Source organism: Patagioenas fasciata, chromosome 25, assembly GCF_037038585.1.
Source record: "Patagioenas fasciata isolate bPatFas1 chromosome 25, bPatFas1.hap1, whole genome shotgun sequence".
Classification (NCBI taxonomy): Eukaryota; Metazoa; Chordata; class Aves; order Columbiformes; family Columbidae; genus Patagioenas; species Patagioenas fasciata.
In genome coordinates, this window is record NC_092544.1 from 2,836,055 (window position 1) to 2,860,908 (window position 24,854).

At 61.1% G+C, this 24,854-nt stretch overlaps 4 protein-coding genes across 7 annotated transcripts; 1 reads left to right on the forward strand and 3 right to left on the reverse strand.

The window, feature by feature from the left end:
* Positions 1-147: 147 nt before the first annotated feature.
* On the forward strand, positions 148-1,398 carry SMIM12 (small integral membrane protein 12). Its single transcript, XM_065857381.2, has one exon. It carries the CDS (start codon positions 437-439, stop codon positions 710-712), a length of 276 nt encoding a protein of 91 aa, XP_065713453.1. The 5' UTR covers positions 148-436; the 3' UTR covers positions 713-1,398.
* Positions 1,399-6,853: 5,455 nt separating this feature from the next.
* GJA4 (gap junction protein alpha 4) lies at positions 6,854-10,159 on the reverse strand. 2 transcript variants are annotated; one of them, XM_065857320.2, is made up of 2 exons: positions 9,952-10,159; positions 6,854-9,041 (listed from the first exon to the last, which is right to left on the reverse strand). In XM_065857320.2, the coding sequence occupies exon 2, from the start codon at positions 9,021-9,023 to the stop codon at positions 7,992-7,994; it is 1,032 nt and encodes a 343-aa protein (XP_065713392.1). In that variant the 5' UTR covers positions 9,024-9,041; positions 9,952-10,159; the 3' UTR covers positions 6,854-7,991. The 2 variants fall into 2 exon arrangements, with proteins under 2 accessions (XP_065713392.1, XP_065713393.1); XM_065857321.2 differs by lacking the exon at positions 9,952-10,159 and adding an exon at positions 9,649-9,923.
* A 1,511-nt stretch (positions 10,160-11,670) lies between these two features.
* On the reverse strand, positions 11,671-15,526 carry GJB3 (gap junction protein beta 3). 2 transcript variants are annotated; one of them, XM_065857210.2, is made up of 4 exons: positions 15,403-15,526; positions 14,232-14,481; positions 12,363-13,150; positions 11,671-12,062 (listed from the first exon to the last, which is right to left on the reverse strand). In XM_065857210.2, exons 3-4 carry the CDS (start codon positions 13,118-13,120, stop codon positions 12,047-12,049), a joined length of 774 nt encoding a protein of 257 aa, XP_065713282.1. In that variant the 5' UTR covers positions 13,121-13,150; positions 14,232-14,481; positions 15,403-15,526; the 3' UTR covers positions 11,671-12,046. The 2 variants fall into 2 exon arrangements, with proteins under 2 accessions (XP_065713282.1, XP_065713281.1); XM_065857209.2 differs by lacking the exon at positions 11,671-12,062 and having other exon boundaries at positions 12,153-13,150.
* A 2,914-nt stretch (positions 15,527-18,440) lies between these two features.
* Positions 18,441-23,829, reverse strand: LOC136112540 (gap junction beta-5 protein-like). 2 transcript variants are annotated; one of them, XM_071799152.1, is made up of 3 exons: positions 22,749-23,829; positions 21,502-22,336; positions 18,441-20,308 (listed from the first exon to the last, which is right to left on the reverse strand). In XM_071799152.1, the coding sequence occupies exon 3, from the start codon at positions 20,282-20,284 to the stop codon at positions 19,457-19,459; it is 828 nt and encodes a 275-aa protein (XP_071655253.1). In that variant the 5' UTR covers positions 20,285-20,308; positions 21,502-22,336; positions 22,749-23,829; the 3' UTR covers positions 18,441-19,456. The 2 variants fall into 2 exon arrangements, with proteins under 2 accessions (XP_071655253.1, XP_065713361.1); XM_065857289.2 differs by lacking the exon at positions 22,749-23,829 and having other exon boundaries at positions 21,502-22,535.
* Positions 23,830-24,854: the final 1,025 nt, after the last annotated feature.

Sequence of the window (24,854 nt, forward strand, 5' to 3'; positions counted from 1 at the left end):
TCCATGGGTCTCCCCGCGTGTCTCCCCGCGGGTCCCCCAGCCCCGCCCGCTCCTCCAGCGCCGCCGATCTCCGCAGCGTCCGCCAGGGGGCAGCACCGCCCCGCGGGGCCGCCTGACGGCGCGCTGTCCCACCCGCCCCGCTGACCGGAAGGGGCGTGGCTGCGGCGGCGGCCGGGCCCAGGTGAGGGGGGCCGCCCCGGGCTCGCTGCGGCTCCGGCGGCGGCTCCGGCTCCGGGGGAGCCCCGTGGGGGTCCCGGCCGGGTCCTGGTTGAGTCCCAGTTCCCTGTGGATCAGCGTTGAGTCCCCTCTGCGACCCGCCCACTGCGGCCTTGCCCGCCGGAGCCTCTTCCGGGCGCTGCGGGCCCTCAGGCCGCGGGGGCCGGGCCCGGTTGGTGACCGCCGTACTTCGCCCCCGCCAGGCGCAGCCCCCGGCGCCATGTGGTCCGTGCTCTGGGCAGCCGTGCGCTCCAAGGCCCCGTACGTGACCTTCCCGGTGGCCTTCGTGGTGGGGCTGGTGGGTCACCAGCTGGAGCGGCTGCTCCGCGGGGACCCCCCGCCCGCCGCCGAGGAGAAGAGCATCTCGGAGCAGCGGGAGGAGCGCAAGCTGGAGGAGATCGCGGGCAAGGACCTGACCAAGGTGGTGAGCCTGAAGGACAAGCTGGAGTTTGCCCCTCGGGCCGTGCTCAACAGGAACCGCCCGGAAAAGAGTTAATGGCGGGTTTGGGGCAGATGGTGCCCTGGAGGGACTGTCCCCGGGGTCTCCCGTGTCACCTGCACAGCTTCCCCCAGCCTCCCTCCTGCACTGGCCTGGACCTTGGCGATGCACCGTGACCACTGCTGCTCCTCATGCTCCCAGGGCCCTCTGGAGGGTGGGGGTTTAACTGCCCCACGGATGCATCCAGGACGCAGCAGCCAGAGCTCCTGTGTGGCACAGGGAGCCGGGCACTGGAGAGGGAGCAGATCCAAAATCCATCAATCTGTCACAACCCCTGAACCGTGGAGCCCTCTCAACCTGGTTGCACCCATGTCTCTCAAGGTTTGGTTTCTTTTATGGTGTGAAGACAGAAGACACTTGGACCTGAGTGACATGGGGTGGGGGTCAGGCTAACCGCCGGGGGCAGGAGGACCTTCTGTCCTTACAGCTCTCCCATGGCTCTTTGCAAACCCTGATCACACACCACGCTAACACATCACACCCTGTGCAGTGGTGCAGATCTCCAGGGAACTGCTGTCTGCGTCGTCCCCAAGCTTCACAGCGAGGAAGGAGGACAGTGGGAGGTGGATGTCCTGGCCCTGCTTTGTGGTTCTCTGAGCGTGGTGGTGGCTTTGGACTGGTGTGTAGAGAATGGGGAGATCTCTGCCCTGTACAGGAACAGCCACAATAAACTTCTGTCAGTCCTTGGGCCTCTCTGTCTTCTGCATCAACACCTGGCTCAGAGCGTGTTTCTGCTCCCCATGTTTTCAACAAGCAGCCCGTTCTGCAATGGGAGAAATTTCACCATTATCCCTGGTGGGGCAGTGACCTCGCCTGGCCCAGGGGCCTGGCACGGCGGGCACAGAGTGACGGGCAGGAAGGAGGGGGAGGCACCGAAATTCCTCCCGGCTCCCCTGGTCACGTCGTCTGCTTCCTGTCAACCTCCTTATCTAGACAAGAAGGGCTGTGGCAGCGCTGGGTGGGGGCCCAGGAGGTGGGGGGTCTTGCTGGACCGCTGAGCAGGCAGCAAGCACTGGGGACAAGTGGATGGTGTCCCTTCCAGCCTCAGGTGTCACCAGCATAGCGGGACAGTTGAGCAGTTCTTGAGCAGGGCCAGCCAGTAGCTGCTGCTGCTCTCTGCCGACAGCGTGCTGGGGCCGAGTGGCCACAACCGGTGTTATCGCTGCCTCCCAGCTTGTTTTTTCCCGTGGTGCCTGAGTGAGCCCTCACTGCTGCCCCGGCCCAGCCTTCCCCTCCGGGGGATGATAAATCTGTCATGTCTGCTGCAAAGCCCTGAGGTCAGCAGCCAGTTCAGCGTTCTGCGTCGCTCCGTCCTGCTTCCTCAGGGCCAGCTCCTGCTCGCTGACAGCTTTCCTGCCGCGCTGCCCGGCCGTGTTTACCTCCCGACCTGCTGTCCCGGGGCTGGATCGCTGCCCTGCAGCCGGGCTCACAGCGGCACTGCCGGGAATGCTCAGGCCTTTGCCATCGCGGTGCGTGAGAGCAGCTCAGGCTGGGTTAGAAGGTGCAGGAGGAGTCTCGGGGTGGTGCAAAGGCTGTCCCAGCCCTGTCCCTCTGTCATCTCCTGCACTAGGGCTCACAGCACCTCTTGTACCACTGCCCCTGTACCCCTGGCAGCCTGGCACTGTCCCCTGAGCTACTCCCTGTCCTTGGCCTCCTGCTTTCCAGCCTGGCTGTGGGGTGACACGGGACAATGGCTGTTCCCTATTGTGCGCCCGGGTGGGAACAATCCTGTCCCTTCCCCCAGCTGGGACCAGCTGGACCCAGCTCGGAAACGTCTTCCGAAACCCCTTTGTTCACCCTGCGACGGAGCGGCTCCCTCGACTGTTTATAGCCCATTGATCTGCCTGTTCCCAGGGCTGGCTGGGCACAATTGGGCTTTGTCGGGACCTCGCTGCCCCGTTTCCTCCCCTGGGCCCACACAGTGCCGGTCGGGGGGGCTGCTCGGGCCCTCGGGAAGGGCTGAGCCCCGACAGCTGCTGCACGGATACCGATGGCACCTGGCTGAGCAGCCCCTGCCCCACTCCACCATGGCTGCCTTACTGGTCCCACTGTGTTTCCAACTGGTTTCTGTGCATCTGAGGACTCTCATCCATCCCCACAGCGGACACCAGCGTTGCTGCGGGGCCGTGGAATCCCTTGCAGGCACTGAGGCAGGGGTGAAGCCTCTTACCACAGACCACTTGCCTTTCTCCTAAACCCTCGGTGCCATAAACCCACCCTTCCTCCCATTGAATCCCAACAATGTGCTGCCTGGGAAGCACCGGCTGGACAAGAATAGGAGCCGGTGAGCACTCGGGGCTGGGGTGAGCAGCCACAGTGGCTCATGAAGAGGGAGAGGAAGCTTTGTTGAATAAACCATTATGGCAAAAAAACCCGACTTCCCGAGATTTTGCGAACTGCTCAAGTGCAAGTCCTTGGTTTGGTCCAGAGTGTTTGTAATCCGGTACAACCCGGCGCTGCAGTGGGAGCATGGCAAGGAGCCGTGCCAGCGGCACGACCGGGGCTGCACGAGCCGGGGGAGCCTGTCCCCACGCTGGGAGTCCCACACCAGGCTCATTTTGCAGCGAGCATCATACCAGGGCTTGTCTGGCTTCGGGAAGGGCCCTGAGAGCCCCCCCGGGCCACTCAGCACAGCTCAGCACACCTGGACAGCCACGGCGGACGTCCGGTTAGATCAGAGCAGGGATGCCCCAGCTGCGTGGGGCTGGGGACACTGTGACCCCGCGCTGGCACAGGGGCTGCTCAGAGCCACCGGTCCCCATGCTGTGAGGCCCAGAGGGTCAATTTTTGAGGAGGAGTGGAGCGGTGCGGGGGGCTGGAGGGGAATGCTGGGGCCCGTGGGGACTCACACTTCTGTGTCCCATCCTGGAGTGGCTCAGTCCCCACAGACTGGGGACACAGAGAGTGCTCCATCTGGCTGCCCTGGAGAGCAAATGGCACATCTCCCTGTGTGTCCCCCGCAGCCCCTGGGGACATCTGTGCCCTCCCCTGTCCCAACCAACTGAGGCTGTTTTTCCCAGGCTCTGGTTTTGCCCTTTCCCTGAGTGCAGCCGAGTCCTTTCCCAACCTCCCCGTCTCACTTCTGTTACCACCAAAAGCCCTGTTGTGCTATGCGCGAAGAACAGCTCTGGTTTGCATCTCGAGGCATTTCCCCAAGCCCTGGCTGGGGACAGGTACAGCAGGACACGTTCCCTCCTGCTCGGTAAAGCCTCTTGCAGCCACAGCTCAGGGCTCCATCCCCAGCACCCCTGGGCCACCACGGCTCCTTGTTTTTAGACCAAATCAGCCTCCCTGTGCCAGGAAAACCCCTCAACTCCACGGATAGCAGCCTCTGCCCTCCCAGTGCTGCATTGGGATGATGCTCTGAGCCGCTGGCGGGAGCAGGACCCATCCTGAGGTGGGCACAGGGTGCTGAGCTCTGCACTCCCGCTGCCTCCATGCGAGGAAGCATCCAGAGGGGAGCGACAATGTCAGGATGCGGGAAGTTGTCGGGGCTATTGAGCGCGTTTCCTCCCGCCCGCGGTTCTCACACAGGGCCACATTGTCTGCCGTGCCCGTGCATGGAGGGCTAAATATAACCGGGACGGGCCTGGTGGAGGAGGGGACCCATTTGGGGTTTGCTTTTCCTTCATGGTGTACTGCTGGCAGTGGTGCTGGTAAGGACAGGATTGGACCCGGTTTGGCGTTGCCTGGAGAGCAGGTGCTGGGGCGCAGGGTCCATGCCTGGCCCAGGACGATGCTCCTGCCGGTGTCTGTTCCCCCTGGCCCTGGGGAAATGGGGTGCTGGGAAGCTGCTGGCAGAGCCCTGGGCACTGGGGGGTCCCCAGCGGGACGAGGGGATTGTGCTGTGGTCCCAACTGGTGTCCCCCTGCCCAGACCTCTGCCCTTCCTCCCCTCTCAGCTGTGGTTTTGCTCCCGCCGCGGCTCTTCCTGCACGCGGGTCAGATTTAGACACTTGCTATTTTCTGTACGCTGGGAAAGCTTAAAAATAAACTCCCGGGTTCTTGGCCAGTGCCTTGGGGAAAGCCTTGCAGGTGTGACACGTCGTGGCAGCCCTCACAGCTCCTCTTCCCCAGCCCAGGGCAGGATAGTGCAGGGGGAGCCCAGCACGGACTGGTCCTAACTGGGAAGAAGGCAGGAACCTCCCTGCATGGCTGTGGGGCAGGCATGTACTCGGGGCTGTGCTCGCTGCCCATTATCTGAAAGCTGGGTCTGCCATGGGGAGCCTCTCACCGCAGCCTCCAACCTGCCCGTGCCAACACCACGCTCAGCATCACGGTATGGGGCTGGGTTTGGGACAGCGGGTACTGTTCCCAGAAAGGGACCGGAGGGGCCTGTTTACTCAGGAGGGAGCGCGGAGGTGTGAGAAAGCCCGTGCGTGTCTGGCCGGCCGCTATCTGTCCCCGGGCTGTGCCAAAGGGCTTTGCCGGGCCAGCCCGAGCCCTTATCAGCTGCAAACTTTTATTTGCCTTAGGGCCACCCACCCACCTTCTGGGGGGGCTGCTGCCAGCACCGACCCTGCTGTCACCCCCTCCCCGGCCCCACGGCGCAGGTGAGCCCCTCGCTGTTGTTGTTGGCGTGTGCCACGGGCAGGTCCCGGCACTGTGGGGTCACACCGGCCACCCTGAGCCGCCTTGTCACAACACGGGAACAATAGCGGGACGCGGAGCTGTGTTTGCGCAGAGCCCACGGCCGGGCACCGTGTCCAGGCGAGGGGGGTCTCGGCCGTCTTGTTTTCCACCTTGCACGGCCGTTCGGAAAAGCGTGATGCTCCCCTGGTGCCAACAAAAATATCAGCCCAGGAGAGGGGACATGAGTGGGGACGCGCTGCCGACGGTAAACACACGGCGTGGCTGCACCGTTACCTTTCACAGCGGCATTTCCCCCCTGGAGTGTGCCGGCTCCTCTCCCCAGCGAACCGCAGCACTGCGGGGATGGGCAGCTCTGCTGCTGCCTGGGGGGAGCTGGGCTGTGCCCCCCATTGCACTGGGGTGCCCCAAGCGGTCCCCACTGGGTGAAGGTGGGAGAAGGCAAGGGCCCTGCAGAGCTGGTGGGAGAGGGCAGGGGACCTCCAGAGGGGATCTGCACTCCTATGTTGGGTATGGGGGGGCCGAGGGCACCAGCCCCCCACCCTGGGGGATTTTAGCCCCCCCATCCCCAGCAGGGACAGGAGTCAAGGACGCGCTTGGCCGCCAGCCCAGGCACTGCACCAAGAGCAGCAGGGCCAGGTGCCTCCCTCTTCGCTTCCTCCAGTGGCCGATGGCAGCGATATCACCCCGTATCACCCATATTTCATATTCTCCAGGGTATTTTTAGTCTGTCCCACCCTTGCTGAAGAGGCCCTGGGCCGAGAGCAGGCTCAGCCCTGGGCTGCTTGGCTGGAGAAACTAAACACCAGCCCCAGCCGCATTGTGTGCCTTTATCTGCTCATTTCCACCTATTATGCAGCTGTGAGTGGCTCCACGACCTCCACTGTGTTCATCTGTGGCAGAGCCAGGGCAGGGGGAGAAGGACTGAGCTCGGCTTTGGACCACCTGTGCCTTGATGGGCCCATGACAAGTCCCTAGGCTGAGGTCAGGCTCAGGGGGACAGGACACTATAGAATCGCATAATCATTTTGGTTGGAAAACACCCTTAAGATCATGGAGTTCAACCATTAACCCACCCCTGGCACTGCCCAATGTCCTGAGAACCTCATCTCTATCCGTCCAACCCTCCAGGGATGGTGACTCCAGCACTGCCCTGGGCAGCCTGTTCCAATGCCCCACAGCCCTTTGGGGAAGAAATTGTTCCCCAGATCCAACCTCAACCTCCCCTGGCGCAACTTGAGGCCGTTTCCTCTCATCCTGGTGCTTGTTCCTTGGGAGCAGAGCCCGACCCCCCTGGCTCCAAGCTCCTTTCAGGCAGCTCAGAGATCAGAAGATCTCCCCTCAGCTCCTGTTCTCCAGGAGAAGAGCAGGGAGGGTTGTGCTTCGATGGTGGGTGGCACCAGCAGCACAAGCGGGTGCCCACACTCCCCTTCACACCCCCCATCACCCACAGGACAGCAGCTTCCCCCTCGCTCAGCCCCAACCCTCACCCCCCGCTCCCCGACACAGCCAGGGCTGGAGCAGGCACAGTCACACCACGCTTCACCTCTTTTCATTCATCCAACTTTATTCAACAAGATGCAACGCTGAGTCTGCTGGGGGAAAGGAACCGGCACTGAGGGCAGTGCCCATCCCCACACTGACACTCAGGTCACGCAGGACCCACAGCCCCTTGGTCACAGCAGGACTTTCCCCTTTCACAGCATCCACGGGCTGGGGAAATTGTGGTGACTCCTTGTGCGGCAGCAGTTGGTTCTTCCATCCCCTCAGCACCTCAGCCCGCAGGAGATGACTAGTGCAAAGTAATAAAACCAATAACCCCCCAATCCAGCCGTTGCTGGGGTAATTCCTTCCCAAAGAAACACAGGGCTCAGGGGTGCCTGGCCGTGGCTCCCCAAATCCCCTGCATAACTGCACCTTTAAGGCAGAAAGCTCCTTGCTCAGGCCAGCAGGTTAAAAATAACTTAGAGGCACACATGACATGGGAATGGGCCCAGGGCCAGGAGACGAGGGGGGAGTCACACTCCTGGGTCACCGGAGCAGTGACCCTGCAGCCATCGGGATGTGCTGGTCACCGCAGGGCCCTGGCCCAGAGCTGCCGCTGGCTTAACCCTCCCCTGCCCCAAGGGGAAGGGGGCAGCTCCTGTGGCAAACCCTGAGCAGGAGCCGCTGGCCCTGCTGGATCTGTGACAGGGTCATGGGAACAGGACGGGGCTGGTGGCCAGGACCCATCCGGCAGCACTGCCCCAGCCCCACGGGGCTCAGCCCGCTCCGTGCCGAGGCTGGAGGCGAGTGAGCGGCTTCCCACGGCCGCACGCCCGGCTCTCACCCCGGCGTGGGCTCCGGCGAGCCCCAGGGTCCGGCCAAGCCGCGGCTCGCGAGGTGCAGCAGCCTCAGGGACAGCCTGTTCCCAGCCACACGGCCCCAGGGATTTGTCCCTTTCCCACGATGGCGCGGGACAGCCCGTCCCGGGGAACTTTCTGCAGTTTCCTTCCTTGCAGGGTCTGTGGGGAAAACAGGAGAGAGTGGAGGCTCCGCTCCCGAGCATCACGTCCCAGGGGCAGGCTGGTCTCTGTGAGCGCAGCTTGTCCATATGGGCAGGAGGCGGCTGCCTGCCCGTGGCCAGCACTTCTGCAGGCACAAGGGACCAAGGACGGTCCCCTCAGCTGGCCAGGGCCAGCTCAGCACTAGACATACTGCTTTTTGGAGGCTGAGCTCCCTGGCCGGCTGCACAGCTTCTCCTCTGGGGTGGGGGCATCGGGACCCTTGGGGGTGTAGGGGTTGGACAGGGCTCTGCTGCTGCCAACCAGTGCGAGGTTCTCCTCGTTGTGGAGGTTGGCCCAGTTCTGCTCGCTGGAGAGCTTGTTGTAGGCCTGGTAGGATGTTGTGTGGCTCTCGGCCATGGGCAGGAAGGGGTAGTGCTTGGGCACGTAGGGACCTGAGGCCATGTCATTGGCAAAGGTGTCCGGGCTCGGGCCAGCTGGCACCGGCACCTTCTTGACGTTGTTGAGCAGGTTCTTGCAGCAGAGGTGGAAAAGCTCCAGGAGGTTCAGGACTAAGGAGACCAGCCCCATCACCAGCATGAAGATGATGAAGATGCTCTTCTCAGTGGGGCGGGAGATGAAGCAGTCCACCTGATGGGGACAGGGGTCCCTCTTGCACACGTAGCGGGGCACCATGGAGAAACCGTACAGGTACCACTGGCCAACGAGGAAGCCAGCCTCAAAGACACTCTTGCAGATCACACTGATGATGTACGTCCACATCAGTGCCCCTCGGATCTTGAGCCGCCCATCCTCAGTCACATAGATCTTGGACATCTTCTTCTCCACGGCTGCCAGGGCCTGCTCGATCTTCGGGTCCTTGCTTTGGATAGCCCGAAGCTCGCTCTCCTGTTGCTTCAGCTTCTCCTCCTTCCGGGAGAGATAGACAACGTGGCCGAGGTAAATCAGGGTTGGGGTACTGACAAAGAGGAACTGGAGCACCCAGTAGCGGATGTGGGAGATGGGGAAAGCTTTGTCATAGCAGACATTGGTGCAGCCCGGCTGCTTGGTGTTGCACACAAAATCCGACTGCTCGTCCCCCCAGACGGACTCCCCAGCCAAGCCCAGGATGAGGATGCGGAAGATGAAGAGCACGGTGAGCCAGATCTTCCCGATCACAGTCGAGTGCTCCTGGACCTGGTCCAGAAGTTTCTCTAGGAAACCCCAGTCGCCCATCTTCTAGGGAAGATGCCTCTGCCAGCAGAGAGAAGAGGGGAGAGGAGCCAAGTCAATTCTCTGTTTGTGCAGACAGGGCTACCTAAACCCAGGCTTTCTTGGGACACAGCTGCTCTGCAGTCGGTCCCAGCAAACCCACCAAGGAGCATCCCCCACTGCGGGAGGGAGCCAGGCAGGATTTCAGAGCCCAGAAACTCTCCTCCTACACCCCATTGCCCAGTGAAGAAACATGGTGCTGGGGGGAAAGAAGCAGCTCAGGGATTTGCCTGCCCACAGCAGCACCCAGCCCGCAGCACTTTGTGGCTGTCACTGCCTCCCAGGACACAGCCCACAGCAAAGAGCTCACTGGCAGGTGGTTTGGGGCTGCCCTGGGGGAGGACCAGCCCAGACTTGCTCTCCTACAGCTCCCTGCCCCGGCTTTACCGAAGGACAGTGAGCAACGGGGTCACAGGAGGGGAAGCGCAAACCCCCGCGGTTCAGCCGCCGCCCTGACACCCATTCAGAGCTCACCCCAAGCCGGTGGGACAGTCCCCACCCAGCTCCTTTGCTGTGGGGCGATAGCGCCCCAGTGTTCTCCTCGTTGCTCAGGGCTTTTCCCGGCCGGGGGATCCCCGAGAACACTCACCGCATACGGACCCGATCCTGCTCCGGGGTGTCTCAGTTTCACCCCGGCGAGCTCAGCCCGCATCCCCCGGCGGGAGCTCAGCCCTGCAGCAGGCTGTGAGAGAGAAAACAACTTCGCCCCTAATTATCATCAGCTAATTAGGGAGGCGTAGGTGTCAGATGGGCCGTTAAGGACACACCTAGCCGTGGTGGGGTGAGGGTGTGTCCTGAGTAGAAAGTGGGTGCCAGCGGTGGGGGTGTCCCCGTCAACAGTGTCCCCGAGAACAGTGTCCCCAAGCGGTGCCCGGGGGTCCCGCTCACTCACCTCCTCCGCTCCGGCACGTCCCGCCGGGCTCGGGCCGCGCTGGGTGTGAGTGGCCGGGCCGGGCCGGTCGGCTCTGGCCGTTCGGGGCCCGGGGGAGCCGGGGGAGGAGCGCGGGCAGGAAACGGGGGGCCGGGGCTTAGCGCCGTGTCCCAGGTGTGCGGGGCCGCCCCGCTGCCCCCGCCCGAGGGGGCCGTCCCGGCGGGGCGGGGGGTCCGCGGAGCACCGCCCGGCCGGGACCCCCGGGACAGCGGGGACCCACGGGACGCAGGGAGCCACGGGACGCGGGGACAGCTGGAACAGCCGGGACACGAGAACAACCGGGACAGCCGGGGCCGAAGCCGGTGGGGGGCGGTGGAAAGCCCGATTTTCCCTGCCCTCTCGTTCCCGGCTGCGGCTCCGCCACCGGGCAGAGCAGGCGGGGGACTGCCCGGGGTGCCCGAACCCACGGGTGGGACGCTGGGCTCACCCCTAAAGCCACCGCGCTTTTGGTGGCCGCATCGCGGGCGCGGGGGGGGACACCAGGGCAGGCAGGGCCGGGGAGATGCGGGTGGAGTGTCCCCGGGGAGGCTCGGCGGGTCCCCCCGCGGATCCGTGCGGCGCGGCGGGCGCTGGGTGGTGCTGGAGCCACACCGGAGCCGCACTGGAGCCACACCGGAGCTGCCCCGGCGCCAGGCTGAGCTGCGCCAGGGATCCGGGGGCAGGGACCCGCCACCCGGGTTTAAGCGGAGCTTTGCTGTCTAGGGGTGCGGAGCCACCGCAACAAGGAGGGGTGAACAGATGTTGATATTTGGTGCACAGGCTTAAATCCTGCTGGCTCATATGTACCCCCCTCATTGTCCTGCAGTGGCCGCAAAGGGCTGGCACACTTGGCATGGGCTGTGTGGGTCCAGCCAGGGCTGGGGGGCTTGAGCTGCTGACATCAGAAACTAGGCCAGTGCGCACACAACTGGGAGCTGCCGTCTCTCTCGCACTGAGACGTGGCATTTCCTCCTCACAGACAGTGCTGGTGCTGAGCCAGAACAGCATCGCTATATTTAATATAAAATACTTACCGTCCTTCAGGTAACATCCATGTGCCACCCCGCGCTGTGGCGCCAGGGTGCTGCGGAGCCCAGTGCCCGTCTCCCAGCCAGTCCCCATGAATACTGCCTCCCCGTCTCACCACCCTGCGTTGTGGCTGCCGAAGTGGCATGGCCCCCCTCTTGGTGCCTGTCCCCAGTGATGCTCTGTGCCCCTCCAGCCCTCGATGAGTGGAACTGATCACCTCTGGAGAGCTGCTCCAGAACCACAAAGGAACCAGAGTTGCCCCCACCTGTGGATGTGCCAGCTCCCATGTTGCTTAACCCCACAAGGACCATGCCCAGTGCAGGCTTCAGCCACAGCCCCAGCGAGCCGTGCAGGTGTCCCAAAGCAGACCTGTGCTGGTGCCAGGGCCGTTGGGACACCTTGTGCTGTCCCACCTGCAGGAGCATCTGTCCGGGTGACACAGGAGTGCCCACAGGAGCAGCCGTGTTGGAAGCATTTGCTCCATGTTTGGCACAGAGACACGTCACGCATCCCCCTCCTGGCAGTGTGGGCATCGCTGTCACGGCCTCTCACAGTGCCAGGAGCCTGGCAGTGTCAGTGCACACCGCAGCAGGCTCGTGGGGCTGGGGGAGCACGAGCAGAGCTGGGAACACAGCTGGCCAGACCCTCCATGTAGCGCCGCTTAAGGAGAAATTAAACGGAAATAATTTCTATTTATTTTAATATCTATCAAGGTTTAGTAAATAATTGATGCTGATGCCTCCTTGATTTCCTTGGGGGCCAGCGTGCAGTTCTGGTGAATAAAAGTCTAACGATGCGTGACAAGCCGGGAGGAGCGGGTGGACGCCGGGCACGCCAGCCCTGGGCATCACCGTGAGCAGCCGCAGAGCTCCAGGCTGCCCTCACCTTACCTGCGTCTGCTCGGGCACCCGTGGGCCCCTCTCAGGGGGCTTTACTTTGTTTGGTTTGGTCATTTTTCACACGGGCTGAGTCTCGGGGGTTCGGGGACTTCGCAGGCTTGAGAAGCTGCTGGGACAAGGGGAAGGTGAACTGGCTGGGACAGGCGAGCTCACAGCTCCTCTGCTCTGTGGAAAGAACAGACAGGCTCAGGAATACCCATGGGCAGCTGGCACCCACCTACTGTGCCCACACCACCGGGACACCTGGGGACCTTCCCACAGCCCCAAGCAGGAAAGATTCCACAGATGTGTCCTCCTCCCCTTTAGAGCCACCAAGGTCCTGGCTGAAGAGTCTGGTGGTGGCATCACCAGTGGCCACCTCTGGGGTCATCCATCCATGGACACATCTCCCGCCCTCCTTCCCTCCCAGCACCCTGTCAGACAGCAGTCACGTTGGGAGCTGAGGCCCGCGGGGCTGCCACACACCTCGTCTGGGACTTGTTGTCCTTCTCCTCCGTCTTGAGATGGCAATGGCAGGTGGAGGCCTTGCTGTAGCTGACGGAGCGCTTGACGGACTTCTTCCACTTCCGCGCATTCTGCACAACCCGCTTGAAGATGAGGTAGAAGATCTCACAGACAGTGAGGACGATGCAGATGGAGGAGGCTCCGACCATGAAATAGGTGAAGACTCTCTTCTCGGTTGGCCGAGCGATGTAGCAGTCCACAGTGTTGGGGCAGGGCTCCACGTTGGTGCACTTGACCAGCCGTGGCAAGTCAAAGCTGTCCCACATCTTGTGGAGGAGGTAGAGGAACAGGATCTCTATGATAAGCTTGAAGAAGAGGCTGAGCAGGTAGGTCCACCACAGCCCGCCGTGCTTCTTGCCCGTGTTGGGGTAGAGCTTGGGGCAATTCTCCCCGTTCTTCTCCCGGTTCTTCTTCTCGCGGTCCTCCCTGTAGGCCACGTGCATGATGACCAGGAGGGAAGGGCAGGTGACGAAGATGAGCTGCAGGGCCCAGAGGCGGATGTGGGAGATGGGGAAGAAGTGGTCGTAGCAGACGTTGGTGCAGCCCGGCTGCCGCGTGTTGCAGTCAAAGTCCTTCTGCTCGTCTCCCCACACACGCTCGGCCGCCACCACGTAGACCAGCACGCGGAAGACGAAGACGACGGAGAGCCAGATGCGGCCGAAGGCCGTGGAGTACTTGTTGACCCCGCTGAGGAGCGCCTGGAGCGTTTTCCAATCCATGGCAGTTGGCGGGGGCCAAAGTCACCCAACCTGGAGCAACAGCAGCAGAAGTGGCGGGTGAAGAGTGATGGGGGACAGCACTGAGGTCACTCATCTCTGCTGCTCATTGACCTCCCAGACTCTACCCCACCTAGTTACATTCATCTGGGGTGGCGAGACCATTCCACGCATGGACAGTAAAGCCCAGCCCCACACTCTCCTGGTGGCAGTCGGGGATGACTCAACCTCTCTGCACCTCCTTCTGACGGAGGTTTTGCCATAAGGGATGAGCCACCTGGCCAAGTCCCTGCCACCAAGTCCCTGGCCTGACCACGCATGTTTGTGTCAATTGGCAGCGCAAACCCGTGGGGCACAGGGGGTTGGCAGGGGATGGTCCCAGCCTTCCCTGAGCCTCAGCTTCATGGGTAGGATGGGCTAAACTGTCTGCCATGCTTTGCTAATGCTGAGAGATGAAGGGGAAGCAGCTGCTGGAGAGCTGGGGTGCCAGGACATGCCAGGGACCCGTTTTCTCTCTTGCAGGTGCCGTCCAAGGCAGGTCAAGCACAGGCAGAGCTGGGGCTGCTGAAAGCGAGAGTCTGTGCCCGTCACCGCCACGTCGCCCTGGCCAGCACCCCGCTCCCGGCAGCACCGCCGGCGGCTCCCGGCCCCGCGCCGGCCAAACCGGCTCCACGGCTCAGCCTGGGGCTGCCGTGCTGCGAGAAGAGGAGCACAGCTAAGCCTGACCCGGAGCTTTACTGCCTCCTGGATTTACAAACCCCGGGTGATTTCTACCCAGAGGTGAGTTGGTAGCTGTTGACTCAGGGCTATAAAGCTGACAGAGGGCTGTACGGGACATCAAGCTGGATCCGGCCCCGCATTGTTGGCTTTGAGTAATGCACAGCGCTGCTATGGGAGCACCGGGGGGTTTGTAACGTGGGGGTGAAGAGCAGAGCAAAGCACCCCGCGATCCCAGGGCCGAGCCCTCAAAGCACAGAGCTGAGCATCAGTGCTGCTCAGAGGAGACTTTTTTAGCTTCTTTTCAAGAATTAGTCTGGTTTTGTGAGGAGCTGCCGTGCAGTCACCCTCCCACTCCCCAGGAGCCACTGCCGACCCGGCGCCCTCCCAGACGTACCTGGACGAGGCTCAGGCTCCTTCCTGCTCACCGGGGGCTGCGGGCTGGGAAGCGCTCAGCGCAGGGCATGGCGGTTCCTTGCACGATGGCACATGGGTGTTCAGGGTCCTCTTATCCAGGGAGGGCTGCGCAGCACGGTGAGGTGTCCTGGGGCTACAGCGAAAGAGCAGAGCCTGGAGCTCTGCCCAAAGCCCGTCTCTGGATGGGGACACCCCACAGCAAGCCCCAAAGCTGCTCCCACGCTGCTGACCTGGGGATACATCGAGGACCGTGGCTGAGGTGCACGGGGCCAATCCAGGTCCTGTGCCAGCGTGTGCCCGGGGCCACGGCAGCCCCTGTGCAGCCCTGCTCACCTCTGCCTGCCGCCTTGTCCGAAACAGGGAGATCCTCCTCCCCAGCAAACCCGTGGCAGCTCGCCGGGGTGGAGAGCAATTGCTACGCTCCTGCCCAGCCCTTCGCTTTAAAACTAGGAGAGGTGCTGCTTTCCCCTCCTCAACCAAAAGCTGGTGCCAATGGTGGCATCCACAGCCCCTGCGTGCTGCCAGTGCCCCCTCGCCAGCGGGTGATGCCACCCAGCACCCACCCACCCAGCACCCACCTGTCTCAGTCCAGCGCTGGCTCCAGCCATAGACCCATGGTGAAGCGGGGAGTGTGAGCTCCGTGCTGAGCCCTGTGCCGGGGTGGGGTGTACGGTATGGGGGGAGCCAGGCAGAGCAGGGGCAGTGCTCCCGGTGTGCTCGGCTCGGCCTGCAGCGCCGCTTTGCCTCCCGCCGAGCCCGGCACCCTCGCCAGCCCCCGGCGTGCCAGCCCGCTGCGTCACCGCCCGTCCTGCCCCGCGTGGGTGCAGGGCGTTGGGCCCCAACGCACCCGGCTCCCTCCTGGGGTGCAAACGCAGCTGTGCATTTTCCTGGGGAGGGTCCCAGCCTCTTTTAGTCCCCAAGGAGGGCGGTGGGATGGAGGAGCAAGGCCTGGGGTGGCCGCTCCTGCTCCTTGGGGTGCCACGCTGTGCCACCCATGGGGCTGCAGCGCCATGGGCCAGGGACCCTGGTGCTGCCTGCGGGATCCCAATGTCACACTTCATGCACCATAACCCAGCTCCCCGTTGGCACTGTGGGGTCCCTCCCCCCACAACCAGCCCCGTGAGCCCCTTGTGCCTCCATGCTGGACATACCTGCCCAGCCGGTACAGGGACAGAGGGAGGTGGCTGGATCCAAGAACCTTTCAGAAGGTCTTTCCCAGCTGTGTTGTCTGCAGCCCTGCTGCCTGCCCAGGTTTCGTCTGCAGTGCTGAGTGTGTGTGGGGAGGGGAAGAGTAGTTTGTTCTGTTCCCAGTAACTGGGTGAGTCTGGCAAACAGCTCCGCAGAGGTGCTTGCCTGCGCACATGCACACACACGCTCGGATTGAACAATAAAGGTGGGTCAAATCTGCAGCGAGATCAACAGAGCCGGATTCCTCTGCAAACAACCCCAGGGGCTCCTGCCAGGTGATGATCTGTCCCCAGCACCGGTGGCTCCGGGCGCTGCCAACCACAGGCATGACCAGGCACCGGCTCTGGGCTTACACCGTCCCCCAGATACGGGGCGGCCAGCAATCGTTGCTAAGAATTACAAATTACACAATTATAACCCACTTTTTAAATGCTTTAGCCTTAGTAATAGTTTTGCAACAGCTCATCGGTATCTCCAACCTACAGCAACCCGCAGCCACCGCCCTGGCAACACCGGGGCGTCCTGGATGAGACCTTTCCCAAAGAGTGGCATGGACTGGGTGCCACAACGTAGCAGCAGGGTCCCCTGCACTGGGACCCCTGCCAGCTGCCTCTTGTGAGACCTGGAATATGTCCCTAAGGGGACTGTTCCTCTCCCCCCAAGGAGCCCCATTTCGTGCCTCTGCAGACATGGCCTGGGCAGGAATGCGTTTCCGCTTGCCCGTGGTTTACCGGCTGCCCCGAGGCTCTCCTGGCATTGCTCGGGCACACCCCAGGGCCCAGCACACCACCGTGTTTTCCCAGGCACTCCCTGACCCCGGAGTCCCATGCGGAGCCTCGCCAGGGCCACCCCTCCCGTGGAGACACGGGGCCACCCCTCCTGTGGGGACATGGCTGAAGAGCCACGCCGGGTGCTCAATGCTCTGAGAGGTTTGCTCCCTGCACTCGTGGCAGACACGGAGCATTTTGGCTCCAGGATGGCAAACAGTGTGTGTGGGTTTGCTGGGCTGGGGAAACCCTCCAGGAGAGCCAAAGCAACCCCTGGTGGGAGCCTGGGGGTGCAGAGCAGGGGGAGTCTGGATGAGGGGCATGCACAGGCACCCTCATCCTGTCCGAGAGCAAAGTGGGCACTCAGGACCCCCCCACATCCTGGAGCTGCCTTTGCAGGAGCAGGAATTTGAACTATGCTGCCGTAAGAGCCGGCAGGGCAGGAATCCAGGCGCTGTGGCTTTCAAGATGAAAAACCCAGGAGAGAGGGAAGAGGGTGAGAACTGTCAGCAGACCTGAGTTATTGCAAAAGCAGCAGTACCCTGCCCTACGGTAAAACCCCGTCAGGACTGGGTGAAGAGTGGGGCTGGACACCCCCAGCAGCCTCTCACCTGGAATTCTGGCATTTCAGGAGAGGCCACGTGGCCACGGCGAGAAAGTTCAGGTGCCTTTTGGCACGGGCAGAAGGTTTCCCCTAAGGCAGTTGGGTGGGGAAGGGAAACACCCCGTGTTTTGCAGCGCTGAGCCAGGTGTTTGGGTGTCCCAACAAAGGGCAAGTCCCTGCGCCCCCTCTGCCGTCCCTGGCACGGGACAAGGTGCCCATGTGATTCCACAGCTCTCGGCACCAGGGAGCCCTTGGAGGAGCCTCAGGTACATGCCTGGGGTATGTCACCCTGCTCCAGGGACATGTCACCCTGCTGCCACCCCGCTCCAGATCAGTGGGGTGACAGCTGAAAGGCTCCGGTGTCAGAATTGAACACTAAAAACACCCCGTGGCATCCAGTGGCCGAACCTCAGGTTCCTCCATAAAGGGAAAACAAACGAGGAGCGGAGCAGGCAGAGAGCAAACCAGCAGGAAAACCTCAAAAATCTCTTTAAAATAGTCTTAAATGGGGCATTGCAGGAGGGAGCACTTGGCTGCGACCCAACCCGGCCTTTGATCTCCGGCTCCCTGCCCGTCACAGCATCCCAGCCGCCCCGGCTGTCCCACGGGGCCGTGTCCCCAAGGAGGGGACCTCCTGGAGTCATGGGAGCCTGGGAGCCGGGGCAGCCGCTCGCTCCAGCACCTTGGATGTAAAGCATGGAACTTCTCAATTCCCAGCAAACAGGCATTTTGCAGGCAGGGCAGAAACAAGTCCCCGCTGGGAAGGAGAGCCTGCCCCCGACCTGTGCTGCTGCACACACAAACCCCTCCACATCCACGGCTGGGCTGGAGTTAGCGATGGTTTTGTTTTAAATCCCCTCTCCCCAAAATTCAGGGGGCTTCTGAGCACCTCACAAGCAAATGCAATCCCCTGTATGACGACGCAAAGTCTGGGAAATATTCAGCTTTTATCATGACATCCCCCAGTTTATCTGCTTTACCACCGACGCCAGTCCTGCCTCTTCGCCCAGGACACTGCGTCCCAGGGGCTGCAGGGCACAGAAACAGCAGGAAAAGAGGCAAACATGTCTGTTTGTCTGGCCAGCAGCTGCTGATCCCCAACCAGGATGGTGCAAGACACCAGAGCTCTGCAGGGAGAGCTAAAGCAGCACAACAACTAATGGCAACTGGATCATCAGGTCTCTCGCAAGGGGAAACGGCTCCAGCTGCTGCTTTGATGTGCAGAAGTGGAGCGGTTGGGCAGGGTGGTTTTTCTAGGTCTCATCTCCGTGGTGATTAGCACCTGCAGCTGGGGAACACCTCTGGATTTGGCTAATTGGGCAGCCTTGATCAATGGGGCCGGCCTTACTTGAAAACAAACAGCCCAGCCCCAGCGTTTTAAATCAGAGGCAATGGCTCGTACTCGGAGAACAACTTGTATCCTCTACCTTAAAGGCTTCAGTAAAGAACATGTTCAAATGGATAATCCAGCAAGAACGGACAGAGATGAGAATGGCTTCACTTAAAGGAGATGGAAGAAATGAATCTGTGTTTCAGCATCTGTCTGTCCTACCTCAACAGACACCAAACTCACCCCCTCGTGCCGCTTCCTCTGCAGAGCCCGCGAGTGCCGGAGCTGCCGCTGCGCATGGAAAAAATAACAATCACACCCTCTAAATAAAGCGAAACCAGTAACAGATCGAGCTGCATGTTCAATGTTAATGTTACTTACAAGTGCATTTGCCGTGAAATTATTGTTAATTATTCATCCCGGCTAATGTTCAGTTACTGTTGATGGCCTTAGAAATTGCGGTGCCACCTGAGTCACGGCAGAACGCGACATATTACAGCAATAAACAAGATTATATTCTGCCATTTAATGTTATTGTTTAATCAATGATTGGGGTGTTTTTCCTCGCCCTCGTTCGGCTGTTTTGCTGGGGTGTTTTTCTCCGGCTGGGCAGGAAGCGCCGCAGCCCACGACGGGCTCTGCCGGCCCGGCCAGATCCTCACCCCGCGCTTCGCCACGGTGGCTACACACCAAGCACGTGCTCCGGTCCCCACTCCGCTAATGAGGGTTATTAATGACGATTGCATCCTTCTGAGATGGCCCTGACACCTGTGGTGCGGCTTCCGGAGGGTGAGGGATGGGGAGAGGGGTTCCTGGGGGGTTCAGGGTGCCTGTCCCATCCAGCACCTCACGCTCACCCCCAAACTGCTTTGAAAACCCGTGATGTGTTTAAATTGCCCCAGCCCGTTCCCAGCAGCCCACAGCCGGGACTGTTTGTGCCTCTGGGTGTGCCCCGCTGTGCCCAGCAGCGCATCTTAAATCAGGAATTCGTTTATTTTTTTAAAGGCGGGGATTACAGGGAGATAATTAACATGTCCTCCTCGCTCGCCTGCATCCGGTGCCTGGTGAGATTTGCCATTCGCTTGCTGAGCGCAAGGACAAGCGCCTCCCCGGGCAGCACAGAGCTCGTAATGCCCTGGGCGTCCCAAACCCACCCGCCTGGCTGCAGCTCAGCTCCAAAGCTACCGCCTGGGTTCAGCTCCAGGGGCTGCTCCGACTCCCAGCAGAACGGAGCCCCCGGCCGACAGTTTGTCACCACGGCTGGTCCAAACCAACGAGGAGGGCTCAGGGTGGGCTCCTGGCTCCCCTGGGCAGCTCTAGGGAAGATCCTCCTCCTCGGGCAGCGTGTCGGGGGCGGAGGCCGTGGGGGGGATGGAGGCCATGGGGGGTTTGTAGTCCGCTCCATGGAAAACCTGTCCCCTCGTGTCCGCGGGGTCGGCGTGGGAGAGCTGGCAGTCCCGGCTGTGCCGCCGGCTGGTCCTGCCGCCGGCCAGGAGGCACTCGCGGCACCGCTTGCCAATCAGGTAGGCGGCCTCGATGATGCTCAGCACGACGCAGACGCAGGTGGTGACCACCATGAAGAGGGTGAAGATGTTCTTCTCGGTGGGATGGGAAATGAAGCAGTCCACCGTGTTGGGGCAGGGGGCCAGCTCGCACTTCACCACGCGGGGCAGGGTGTAGTTCCTGTACAAGTGGTAGAAGATGTAGAGGAAGACCACGTCCACGCCAGCCTTGAAGATGAGGCTGAGTAGGTAGGTCCACCACAGCCCCCCCCGCTTCTTGCCAGGGTTGGGGTAGATGCGGCGGCACTCGTCCCCGCTGGCCGCGCGGTGCCTCTGCTCCTTGGCCTCCCTGTAGGCCACATGCATGATGACAAGTAGGGATGGACAAGTCACCAAGATGAGCTGCAGAGCCCAGAGGCGGATGTGGGAGACGGGGAAGAAGTGGTCGTAGCAGACATTCCTGCAGCCCGGCTGCCGCGTGTTGCAGTCAAAGTCCTTGTGGTCGTCACTCCAGACCCGCTCAGCTGCCACCACGTAGACCAGCAGGCGGAAGATGAAGACGACGGAGAGCCAGATGCGGCCGAAGGCTGTGGAGTACTTGTTGACCCCGCTGAGGAGACCTTCGAACACCCCCCAGTTCATGGTCCCCCGATCCTGTTAGCGAGCCTGGGGGAGAGAGAAAATACAGTCACAGTGAATCAACACCAGGCTGGATGGGGGTCTGAGCAACCTGAGCTGGTGAAGATGTCCCTGGTCATGGCAGGGGTTGGACGAGACGAGCTGGGAATGTCCCTTCAACACAAACCGTTCTATGAACAAGCTGCAGGAGGTCCCAAGCACTGAGGGGACCATCTCTGGCCTCTGCTCACACACAGGGACACACACTGAGATGTGTCCCAGCACACACCTGGTATGGGTGACATCTCCACTAGGCACTGTCCCCCTCTTCGGGTCCCCACCAGAACTTGCTGGTTCTGCCATGGCAAAGCCTCCTTCAGCCCCTGCCAGCCATGGCCCGTGTGCAGCTCAGTGCTCTGCCATCCTGTGCCACAGCTCTCACGCTGTTACCCAGGTATTTGTTATTAATTTTCCTTACGTTGCCAGGTCTGGCCCAGGCAGAGAGGCAAATGGGAGCAGCTGGGGTGTGACTCACCCAGCAGCTCCGCGGCTCCACCGCCACGTCCTCTCCCATTGCTGGAATCTGCCGTCGCCTCCGCTCACCCGCTGCACCGACCCGGCCGTGCCCACGCGCCCAGAGCCGCGGCACAGCGTGGTGACAGACCCCACGGAGCAGGGACACGGGGGAGCTGGGGGCTGCACAGCCCCAGCAATGCCGAGGGGCTGACCTGGGGCTGGGCAGCCATGAGAACCAATTTTCATCAGCTCAGACTGATCTCAGCCTGTCCCAGCCCCAGGACCCCGAGCAGCCGATGTGACCCTGGATTGCATCACACCGGATAAATGCACCTGTGGGGCTGCAACCGAGCGAGACCCCCAGGGCTGTTTGGCACCGACTTCCCTTAAACTCTTTACCTATCAGTAAAATAACAAATCTCCCTGTGCTGGCAGCACTCACACGTGAACAGATCCCACTGCTCCGCACAGCAGGGCCTGTGCAACACACCCGCTCCCCCAGCACGTACCTCCCGCAGACCCAGCAGCTCCCGTCCCACCGGGGCGATCCCCAGGGACACACACGCACACCCCAGATTTCCCCTTCCCCAGCTGTGCCCATCACCCCGGCATTGCGTCGGGCTCTGCGGCGAGCGGCAGACGCACCTTCCCCAGCCCCCGCGCTGCCTCCCCAGGGCTGGGGGCTGCAGCACAGGGGTGTTCTCACGCGTTTTCGTGCCGCTTACCTGGAGGACGTCCCTGTGCCGAGGCCGGCGGTGCTGCCGGTCGGTGCTTGCCCGCGGCAGGAACGCATCGCCCGGTGCGAGAGGCACCGGTGCCGTGTGAGTCATCCCTGGGAGCGAGGAGGAGATTCCCAGGGGGAAGGGACGGGGTTCCAGCAGATCCCAGCGTGCCCATGACCTGCCATGGGGAGCACAGAGCAAGGGTGGGGGTCAGATGGGTGGGGGTCAGATGGGTGTGGGTCCAAGGAGCGGGTGCTGCCGCATGGGGTGTGAGAGCTCAGGTACAGCCGGAGTCATTTGAGGAGCAAACACACGTTTCATTTGCAATTCTGCTGGGTTTGAAAAGAAAAAAAGTAGAGAAACAAATCTAAACAGCTGTAAAGTAAATTACCACTGTTTGCGGATGGCTCCAGGGAAGAGTTCTGTAGTTTGAAAGCAAATAAGCCCTCTCTTTTTTTCTTTAATGTGTCTGTTTGGTCTATGCAGGGAAGGGGATTCTTGGGGACTGTGTCGCCCTGTGCCAGGGGCTCAGAGCAGCACCCCCGGGCTGGGGGGAGGTTCTGCCCCAAGAACCCCCAGAATTGCGAGTGTCTGAAGGGGCTCTCGAGGCTTGCTGCTTTCTGGGTTAAAACCCCCTCTCTTTGGGAGCTGGCAGATGCGCCGGGCAGTTTCTGCGGGCGCTGGGCTCCAGGCAGAGCTCACCTCCATCCTCTGCGGCCCTTGCCCCCCGCTCTGGGGGCAGAGGGTGGGCGGCTGCACATCTTCCCTCTGCATCACACTGGTTAGGGCTGCCTGGCCGAGCCGGAGCAGAGATCAACCCTGTCTGCCCAGCAAACACCTGGTGAAGGCACAAAAGAACAAATAAGGACAGAGGAAATCAGAGCATGAGGTGAAGCGAGAGGCGGGAGCTGCCATCGGTCCCTCCGAAGCAGCAAATGGGGCTGAACCCGGCTCTGTGGTCCCGGAACATTGTGTGCTCGGTACCAAAGGCTGAACCCTCCACCAGCCAAAACCAGCCAGTCCTTGGTGCTGGGGAGGCAGAGGTGTATTAATGGCAGCACTTTATCTTCCAGGAACAAGCCCCATTAGTACATTTTCACTACAACATGAAATATTAATAACGCTTTGCATTTATATAGCGTCATTCATCCAGGAGTCACCAGTTGAGCTCCTGACATGAATCAACCACCACAGCCAGCTCCGGAGGAGGCAGGTGAATAGGATTGTGCCCATTTTCCTGCTGCACACACCGAGGCACAGGGCTTCCTTCTGGACACCGGTGCTTTGTGCCGCTGCACTGTCCTGCTCGCCATCCGAGGACGTCGCCGCTCACATCTCCATCTGTCCCATCTGCTTCGCTATTGTCAGACAGAAGCTGCTGCAGAAAAGCAGAACACTTCCTTGGGCCACTGGCACATTGCTTTTTCCTTGAAGGTTTTAGAATTGCAAGGAAAATTATTCCACTTTGTAAAATAATAATAATATTCAGAGCTTTTTTTCCCTTTTGGTCCCTTCCTTGACAGATTTTTGCAGACAGTCGGGCCCCGACACAACCCTCAGGCTTCCACAGCATGGAAGAGCAAGCAGAAAAACCAGTGGGGAAAGGGCTATTTTCATCTTATTAAAGAGCCTTGTATTTAAACCCTCCTTCAGATTTGTAGCACAAGATGATTGCAAAGGCTTTTACACACTAACTCAGCAGGAATCGCTTCTGCTTTTGGTGCTGTTGCATGCAGATGCTGGTTAGGAGGGTGGAATCTCATTATCAATGCTGGATAAATAGAGAAATATAGGTCCTGGGTGCAGGTACAGAGCGGGCGCAGAAATGTTGTTTGCACAGACCACCCGCCCGCTGCTCCCTTTACCCAGCACCACTGTTATTCAACGAACACACCCTGTTTGCAGATAATTTTAAAAAAAGGTGGGCAAACAGATTAGTGAAAGCCAAACACGGAGAGCGGGCTGGATGTTGGCTAAACCGCTGCCAAAGTCCTGTGAGTGTCTGTTGCTGGGGCAGCCAAGCCGGCTCCCCCAAAACCAGGGGGGCCAGCAAAGCGTGGTGATGGTCCTGCAGATGCTGGTGGCTTGGGGACACGCGCCGGGGAACCGACGCCGATCTCCAGTAGATGCAGGAACAACCAGCACAGCCCCAGCGCTGCAGCCGTGGGCTCAGACGGATGGGAAGGGGGAAAGGCTCCAAACGCTGTTTTTAACAGGTCCCTGGGGGGGTTCTCACCCAAAGCACTTCATGCAGCTGCTGGGGAAGGAGGGAGGCTGCAATTAAAGAGAGGATGGTGAGAAGGTGGCACTGCTAATGAGGCCGACAGCAATTAAACCGCCCTGCTGGCCCAGCAGGTGGGGAGGGCAGTGTGCTAATGAGTGGGGGGGCTGCAACCCCCGGGGGCAGCGGTGCTGTGGGCGAAGGCGGCTGCATCCTGCATCCCTGAGCAGATGCTGGAGTGGCCGCAGTTCTGCTGCAGCTGGACCTGCGTGTACCAGGGTGCAAGGGGAGCTGTGGCCCAGAGCAGCCATGTGCTGCACCCCCAGTACCCCCCAGCGCCCCCAGCATTGAAAGCACCTTTTGCTACCTCATGTCAACATCAGCCCTGAGCTGCCCCAAGAGCCGCTGATGTTAATGGCTCCCCGGCACAGGTTTCCTTCACGCAGCCAGGACACGGTTTGCAGATTTGTGGGGGCTGCTCAGACACCCTCCTGCCCCGAGGGTCCGTCTGGATGAGAGCAGCAAACCCTCCACCGCCCAGCCTGGTAGCAACCACCTAACATGGCCAGGACACATCAATCTGCCCATGTTTACAAGTGCAACTGCAGGGAGTAACCTCAATTCTAGGCAGACCTTAATTAATCATGGAATCAAAGTGACTCAGTAAGATGGTTTGTTACCGAGGAGATAAATACGCATGGTCAGTGGTGGTGGAGGATGGGGTTAGTAGCGACCTAAACCATGGAAGTTGATGGTGAGCAGAAGAGGGGACAGGGTGATGAAGGGGACAGGGTGATGAAGGGGACAGGGCACACGTGTCCTGCAAAACCTTTGTGCTGCGAGGGAGCACAGAGGGGAGATGCTGCTGTGGCACTTTGCCCCTAAAAGAGCAGAATTAAGAGCATTTCCAGTCTGAGCAGACCATGGCCCTGCCATGATGGTAAAGGAAGAATGTGGAGGGCAAACTCATAAGCCGGAGGGGACCGCGGGCAGCCACCCGGTCCCAAAACCCAGGTGGGGAGGTGCAGGGTCCCTGGGTGCTCCTGAAATGGGAGCAGAGTCCAGCCCAGCCCTCAGCCCCTACCGCAAACAGGGCTGGGTACGGCTCTATCGCATCTTTTGGCCAAATAACCAT

What these genes read in the sequence shown, in the direction of transcription:
- LOC136112540 (XM_071799152.1), bottom strand. Translation starts at nt 20,284, where the DNA reads ATGAACTGGGGGGTGTTCGAAGGTCTCCTCAGCGGGGTCAACAAGTAC.
- GJB3 (XM_065857209.2), bottom strand. Translation starts at nt 13,120, where the DNA reads ATGGATTGGAAAACGCTCCAGGCGCTCCTCAGCGGGGTCAACAAGTAC.
- GJA4 (XM_065857320.2), bottom strand. Translation starts at nt 9,023, where the DNA reads ATGGGCGACTGGGGTTTCCTAGAGAAACTTCTGGACCAGGTCCAGGAG.
- SMIM12 (XM_065857381.2), top strand. Translation starts at nt 437, where the DNA reads ATGTGGTCCGTGCTCTGGGCAGCCGTGCGCTCCAAGGCCCCGTACGTG.